The 7,225-nt window shown below is 43.3% G+C and overlaps 1 protein-coding gene and 1 pseudogene across 1 annotated transcript; both read left to right on the top strand.

Annotated features, from left to right (window-relative positions):
- The first annotated feature begins 472 nt into the window (after window positions 1-472).
- Window positions 473-3,214, top strand: LOC129617196 (uncharacterized; annotated as a pseudogene).
- Window positions 3,215-4,045: 831 nt separating this feature from the next.
- LOC129617197 (protein Red-like) lies at window positions 4,046-5,586 on the top strand. The gene is made up of 2 exons (XM_055532570.1): window positions 4,046-5,382; window positions 5,427-5,586. Exons 1-2 carry the CDS (start codon window positions 4,046-4,048, stop codon window positions 5,584-5,586), a joined length of 1,497 nt encoding a protein of 498 aa, XP_055388545.1.
- The last annotated feature ends 1,639 nt before the right edge of the window (window positions 5,587-7,225 follow it).

Consider the following 7,225-nt stretch of genomic DNA (forward strand, 5'->3'; position numbering starts at 1 on the left):
TGGATATCGGTTTTTTGGTGGATAGAGGTCCTTCACCATCTGTTCTCTTTAACTCCTATGATCCACAGTCAATTTTTCGGCCATGTTTGGTACTTTCTTGTAAGACAGTCTCTTTGAGTGAATCTCAATTTTCCTCATGTGGAATTTGCCCAAATCGAAGGCTCTCATGGCTGCCTCAATTCGCCTCCTGAAACAGCCATCTCGGTTTCATTGTACAAGGGCTATGGCATCAGTTCGCTTCCCTCAGAGATATAACAGGCATTTGAAGGCGAAACACATCCAGCAGTCCTCTCCCTCCTTGAAAAACTCAAGGCCCCACCAAGAAAGTTCACCTCCAGTTTTTCTCTCTTCTTCGGCGCAATGTTTCTCTTTTGCGCACCGTCCGTTCCCCTCCTCCATTGCAGCCGCCAACGGCTTCCCTTTCAATCGTTCAGTCTCTCGCCCTTTTTCTTCAGTTTCTTCTCTCGAAGCAATGAGTAATGCATTTGCATCGGTTTCTGAAACTTTGAAGATCAACTCATTTCGATTACTCCGTTCTCTTGAGTCTCAACTTTTCGCGAAGATCCCGAAAGGATTCGAAAAATTTTTTCCTGAAGAGGCTCGCGACGACAAAAAAGCCTCAGAAAAACGTTCTGAAGAGCCAGATGGCGAGAAGCGCAACGGAGGAGGAGATGGAAAAAACGGTGGACCGCCTTCTTCCCGCTCTATGCTAACGTTCATCTCCTTTCTGGTTCTCTGTGCGCTTTGGAGTTACTCAGCGGATAATCCCGCGTTGCGTCCTTCTGGCTCAAATCATATTACAATGCAGCATTTCCTCAATAGCCTTCTAGCTCGTGGCTACGTGCAACGCGTTGATATCATCAACAAGGAAGTTGCTCGAGTCGTGTTGCGTCCAGATTGTCCACAGGAAATTGTTCCCTCTCACGGTCAGTACGGATTTCGAATCGGATCTGTCGAAGCATTTTGAGTCAAAGCTTGAAGCTTTCCAGTTTGCGATGGGGTTGCATCCAACTGACTTCGTTCCGGTTCAGCATTTGCAAGAGGTGGATGTCTTCGCCGAATTCATGTCCTACCTGCCAACTATTGCCATCATCGGGGTGTCAGTGTTCCTGCTTAGAAGACTCGCCAGCGTCGGAGCCGCAAACGATCCAAACAAGTTTTGAAAATGGGACGAGCGAACCCCGTCAGTGGAAAAGACGTTAAAGTCAAAGTCAAGTTTTCAGATGTTGCAGGAATGAAAGAAGCAAAACATGAAATCAAGGAGTTTGTCGATTTTCTGAAGGATCCAAAGAAATATCAACAACTTGGCGCTCATATTCCAAAGGGTGCTTTGTTGGTTGGCCCTCCCGGAACGGGTACGCACATCTCAATTTTTGTTTCTATCTGTGTTTGTCATAAGGTAAAACACTACTTGCCAAGGCAGTTGCTGGAGAAGCAAATGTTCCCTTCTTCTCAATGAGTGGATCAGATTTTATAGAAGTGTTTGTTGGCGTTGGACCGTCGAGAGTGAGAGACTTGTTCCAGCAAGCACGAAAACATTCGCCATGTGAGTTTCCCCAATCTCACCCCTTCCGATTGATACTTTTGTAGCTATCATCTTCATCGATGAAATTGATGCTGTTGGCCGCAAGCGTGCTAAGGGAGGCTTCGCAGGGGGCGCTAATGACGAACGAGAGAACACATTGAATCAGATGCTCGTTGAAATGGATGGATTCACGACATCCACTGGCGTCGTTGTATTGGCAGGAACAAATCGAGCTGACATTCTAGATCCTGCTTTAACGCGACCAGGCCGCTTCGATAGAACTGTTAACATCGAAAAACCGGATTTGGCGGAAAGAACAGAAATTTTCAAAGTGAGTTTGACAGACGAGAATCTAAGTTGATGTCTCGATGTTGATCAGATTCACATGAAGCCCGTTAAACTAGACACTTCTCTCAATCCCGAAGAAACTCACAAACGTCTTGCAGCACTCACTCCGGGGTTTGTGGGAGCTGATATTCAGAACGTCTGCAACGAGGCTGCTATTTATGCAGCGAGACGAGGTGAGTCTGATCTTTGCCACATTGAAATTTTCAAAAAGTCCTCATTTGTTCTTTAGACGCAACTGGAGTCTCGATTCAGGATTTTGAAAATGCATGCGAAAGGGTGTTGGGGGGAATGAAAAAATCAACTGGATTTATCAATCAGGACCTTCGTCGAGTGATCGCTTTCCATGAAGCTGGTCACGCAGTAGCTGGTTGGTTTCTGAAATACGGTGATCCTGTTCTGAAAGTTTCAATTGTCCCAAGAACGAACGGTGCATTGGGGTTCGCACAAAATTTACCAGAGGAAGTTCAACTTTTACCCCGCGAGCAGGTCCTTGATAAGATCGCTGTGCTTCTCGGTACGATTTCTTGAAACTTGGCCGCGAGTCTTGAATAGGGTTTTGTAGGTGGCCGCGTCTCTGAAGAATTAAATATCGGTCGAATATCGACTGGGGCTCAAGACGATTTGGACAAAGTGACGCGCCTTGCATATGCATTCACATGCGTGTGGGGCTTCAATCCGAAGGTAAGAATGATAATTTGCATTTGTCTCTTTTTCAATGGTCCCTTCCAGGTTGGTCTGATGTCTTTCCAAAACCGCGAGGAGTCTGCACAATATTATAAACCGTATTCGGAGAAGCTCGCTCAGGTGAGTGCTTATATATGGACGGGTTGGTCAGCATTCAAAGGTAACGGAATCGATTGGTATCCTGATTGTTTTTGTAGCTTATGGATACTGAAGTCCGAGATTTGATTGATCAAGAATATAGTCGCGTGAAGGCGCTTCTAACTGAAAAAAAGGATGTAAGAACTCAATCAAGGATTTGCGGGATATTTCTTTTTTTCCAGCTGCTGTTGAGCTTGACAGAGAGATTGTTGCGAGAGGAAACAATTACATTCAATGACTTGGTAAGAGTCCGACTGAAAAGTTCGAGCTTATTTGATTCTGTAGCGTGAGGTTCTTGGAGAACGTCCTCATCCCCTCAAAGCAGAATACGCTCAATACGTCGAGGCATCTCCACAGAAAAAAAAGGTTGAAGGGAAGGAGGACCCTGCGGATGCATCAGGTGTGGAACAAAATGATAACAAGAAAGAGGTAAACGAACTGGACGGGAATAAGAGTTTGATAACGTCTGTCGTTGCGAATCTGGTTTCGCTTATGGTGATGACAACCCCCGTGATATAAATGGACAAAAAATGGGAAATCTGCCGAGTCTTTTCGTTATGGATTTGCTCTCATTCACGTGAAAATTGGAAAAACAACCCACTATATCGCATATTTCTTCTTTGATCTCTGGAATACCAGGGACACAAATATGCGTACTAGCGCGACATATGATGTATAAACGATACAATAAGAGTTCAAGACTGAAATGCCTAAAATCGAATTATACATCCATTTGCCGAACCGGAAATAGTAATACATGCGGGTCCCTATTAAAGCCTTGGAATAGAACATCCGATAGCACAACCAAGCGCCCCATATGATCAGTCCGTATTGAAGCAGATTTAGCAATCCCATTGTTACTAGAATTCTGGACCATTCGTTGTCAGATCCAACCCTCATAGCAGCCAGCCTAGCAAAATATAACGCTGAGTAGCAGTTCGCTATAGCCACTGTAAGGAGGTACTGAGGGACTTCGGTGCCGTAGGATGCATTGGCGTAATTCCCATAGAGGATCGAAGTGAAAGCTCCAGCTGTTATGAGAATATTTAGACACGAAATATAAACGCAAGAACGAGGGGCTGGGTTGGTGAGAAGATGCGCTGGGCCGCCCCCATAAACGTGAGCACCTAAAAAATTGAGAGCCATTGCCGCTCAGAGACAATTGATGAGCGAATAAACCATGAAGAGACCTTGACGACAAATTCTGTTGGGGCGAGGAAAAAGAACCAAACTTTGGATCCTTGATAAATCTTAATTTCTGGGCATGCCGTTTGGGAAATTTGAAAGTAGTCTTATGAGTCAGTTATCAAGTCCCAATTCACAGAATGGCATAAGGTCCGTAAATGAAGGATGTCAAAGACTAACAAGGATTTTAGCAGTTTATTGAACCAAAGTGATAAGAATGTTTTAGGAGAGCTAAGGAATCCGACAAAAAAGAAAAAAACAGCGGCAGATAAACAGCGTTATGTGGAAATATTGAAAAGAAAAAAGCAAAGGGAGAAATATGTGCCAGAAGAAAAAGAGGAGCCGTATGGAGGGACACAATGGAGGGATCGTGCAACTGAGAGAAGGAATGCTGCTGGAGACTATTCGAAGATTGCACAAGAATATCAATTGCTTAAAGGGAGAACAGAAGAGGAGTCGAAATTCCTCGGAGGTGACGAAGAACACACCCATTTAGTCAAGGGATTGGATTATCGATTATTGGAGAAAGTTCGAGCAGAAATTGAGAAAAAGGAAGAAACTAGAAAAAAGTTGATGGAAGAGCGTGCAGCTCAGCATGGGATTGCGATTCCTCTTCAACAAGCGGAGCGTCCAACAACAACGTCACCATTGGTTAAGAGAATATGCAACGAGTTGATCGAACAAGTTCATCCCCATCATTCATCATTTCAGAAAAAGTTACAGAGAATTGAATCCGTTGTTTTAAGAGGAGCGCAATTTCGAGGGAACACGAAAAACTTCAAGCCAGGAAAGATGATTTATCAATTCGATGTCCGATGGGAAAGGAATGGAAGACCAGATGGGGAAGGAGTTCCGGTGATTCTCTATGAGTCCGAAAGCAGAAGTGGTTCGAGCGCGATCCACTCCGTCGTCGCGCCGGTTCATGAAAAGATTTTGAGTGATATCAGTGATGCTTTGGAGTGGGCGGTACAGAATAAGAAGGGTGCCAGGCGGATAGGCAGGAAGGATGCACCACTCACAGAAGACGAACCGAAAGAGGCTGATACAGAGAAGGCTAAGGATGATGATGATGATATATTTGGCGGAATTGGGGGATACAATCCTTCAGAAATGATAAGTAAAGTAGAAAGTGAACAAGGTGAAGCAAATGTATCAGAATTAAGAAGAGGTGGAAATTATTTTGGAGAGGAAGATGATGATGAAAGTGATAAGGATGTAGATCCTCTGTTACCAGATGGTTTAGCTGGGAAAATAGAATCTGTGAGAAAACGTGGAGGTGAAGAAGTTGTAGAAGCAAAACGGAAAGCCATGATCGATGATTATAATGAATGTTATCCGGAAATGGGAATGGAAATTAGCTGGAGCTGTCGTGCAGGAAGTGATGATGACGACGAAGAAGAAGGGAAGAAAAGGAAACGGAAAGGGGTGAGTGGATTGAAACGTTTCTTGTGGTTAATTTGTGTCTCGCAGAAGGATAACGACGCTGGAGGAGAAAAGAAGAAGTGAGTTTTATTTTTCTCAGCTTAAGTTCTCTTGTTTCGTACAGACCGAAATTGACTGCCCGGGCTATGAAGAGACAAACTGAACGTGAATGGAAAAAGATTGAACATATGATGGAAACTAAAAAAGGGAAAAAGGGACTCGATAGCTTCGAGAAAGAGATGCCTCGACCCAGCAGCTCGTCCAGCGCTATGAATGTTCTTTGATTTTTACCTGAGTACCTGTTCTGTATTCTGTACCTTTTTCAACGACTTAGGATGCGCCAGTTAAAATTTCATGAAAAGAAGCTCCTGAAGAAAGTCAATTTTCTAGAATGGAAGAGGGACAAAAACAGCCGAGAAGCGAAGATCTTGGATAAATATGGAATTGAAGATCGTGAGGATTATCACAAGTAGGTCTGGGTTCACTTCAACTGTGAACTAGGGAAATTCTTAAATGTTATGATTGGTGATTTAGGTTGAATAAGATTTGTGGTTTAATCACCAAGCTTGTCGCTGAATTAAAGACTATCGCAACAGATGACTCAATGAGGATGAAGATGACCCAACAATTGATCAACAAATTGTAAGATTGGTCTAACAATCTCATCGAAGATCATTTCTTCTTTTAGGATTGTGATGGGAATACTGAATAAGAATAACGGTTTATCCGATTTAGAGCATCTATCTGCTTCAACATTTTGTCGCCGAAGATTAGCAGCTGTTTTAGTGAGATTGCATTTTGCTCAGAATATAGAGCACGCCATTGCTGTTATTAGAGGAGGGCGTAAGTGGACAGTTCCATCAACTCATTCTTAGTCCTGATCTTCAGATATTCGAATTGGGCCAAATTTAGTGACAGATCCTTCGCTTCACGTCACAAGAGAAATGGAAGATAATCTTTCGTGGGCAGAAGGGTCAAGCATGAAAAGGTATAAAGTGTTGATGGGTATGTCGTTATTTTTTGGTGTAGGAAAATTAAGGAGTTTCAAAATGAACGGGATGACTTCGAGCTCATGGGCAATTGATGGTTTGCATTCTTCTTGTGTCTTTTTAATGAAGGTTTTCTCTTATTGTCCACCAACACTCCCAATTGCCGCCGGGAAGCGCGGCTGAAAAAATTCTTGATCGAACATGCAATCGGAGAATTAAGAATTTCAAATTTAGAGTGATTTCAGGTCAATGGCACCCAAAAATGAGGAAGCGAGGCTCAAGGGAGCTGCTAAGCAAGCGGGTGACGCAATTACTGACATTTTTGCCACACTGATGCAAAAAGGAAAAGTAATCCTTACTGAAGGAGGCATTAAGGAAAAGACGGAACGCACTTTGAACACTTTGGCTGATTTCTTTGGCGTTCCTCCATTTTTGGTCCCCGTCGGAATTCTCTTGATTTTTCTTTCAGCCTTCGGAATACTCGATAAAATTATCACGTACGCATTGACACTCCTCTTGGTATAGATTCATGTATTTTCTAGTGCTTGCGTTGGATTCTTCTACCCAGCATGGCAATCATTCAAAGCAATTGAAACGACGTCCCCAGATGATGATCGTCAATGGTTGACCTACTGGGTTGTCTACGCTTCTCTCCATCTTGTCGAGCTTTTTTCCGACCTGCTCTTCTTCTGGGTTCCATTTTATTACCCGCTCAAGATCGCTTTTCTGTTGTGGTAAACATTCATTTTCAGATTTCAACCTCTTCTCTTTAATTTCTTTCAGGTTACTTTTGCCTCAGTTCAAAGTGAGAATTTTTCAACTTGATGACCAATCTCCTAATCTTTTAATCTTTCCAGGGAGCCCTACGGATCTATACTAAACTATTGCGTCCTCTTTTGATTCAACACCAGACGCAGATCGATGGGTATTTCAT

The sequence above is a fragment of the Condylostylus longicornis genome, unplaced genomic scaffold (assembly GCF_029603195.1).
Source record: "Condylostylus longicornis isolate FDR11 unplaced genomic scaffold, ASM2960319v2 ptg000452l, whole genome shotgun sequence".
In the NCBI taxonomy this organism is placed as follows: Eukaryota; Metazoa; Arthropoda; class Insecta; order Diptera; family Dolichopodidae; genus Condylostylus; species Condylostylus longicornis.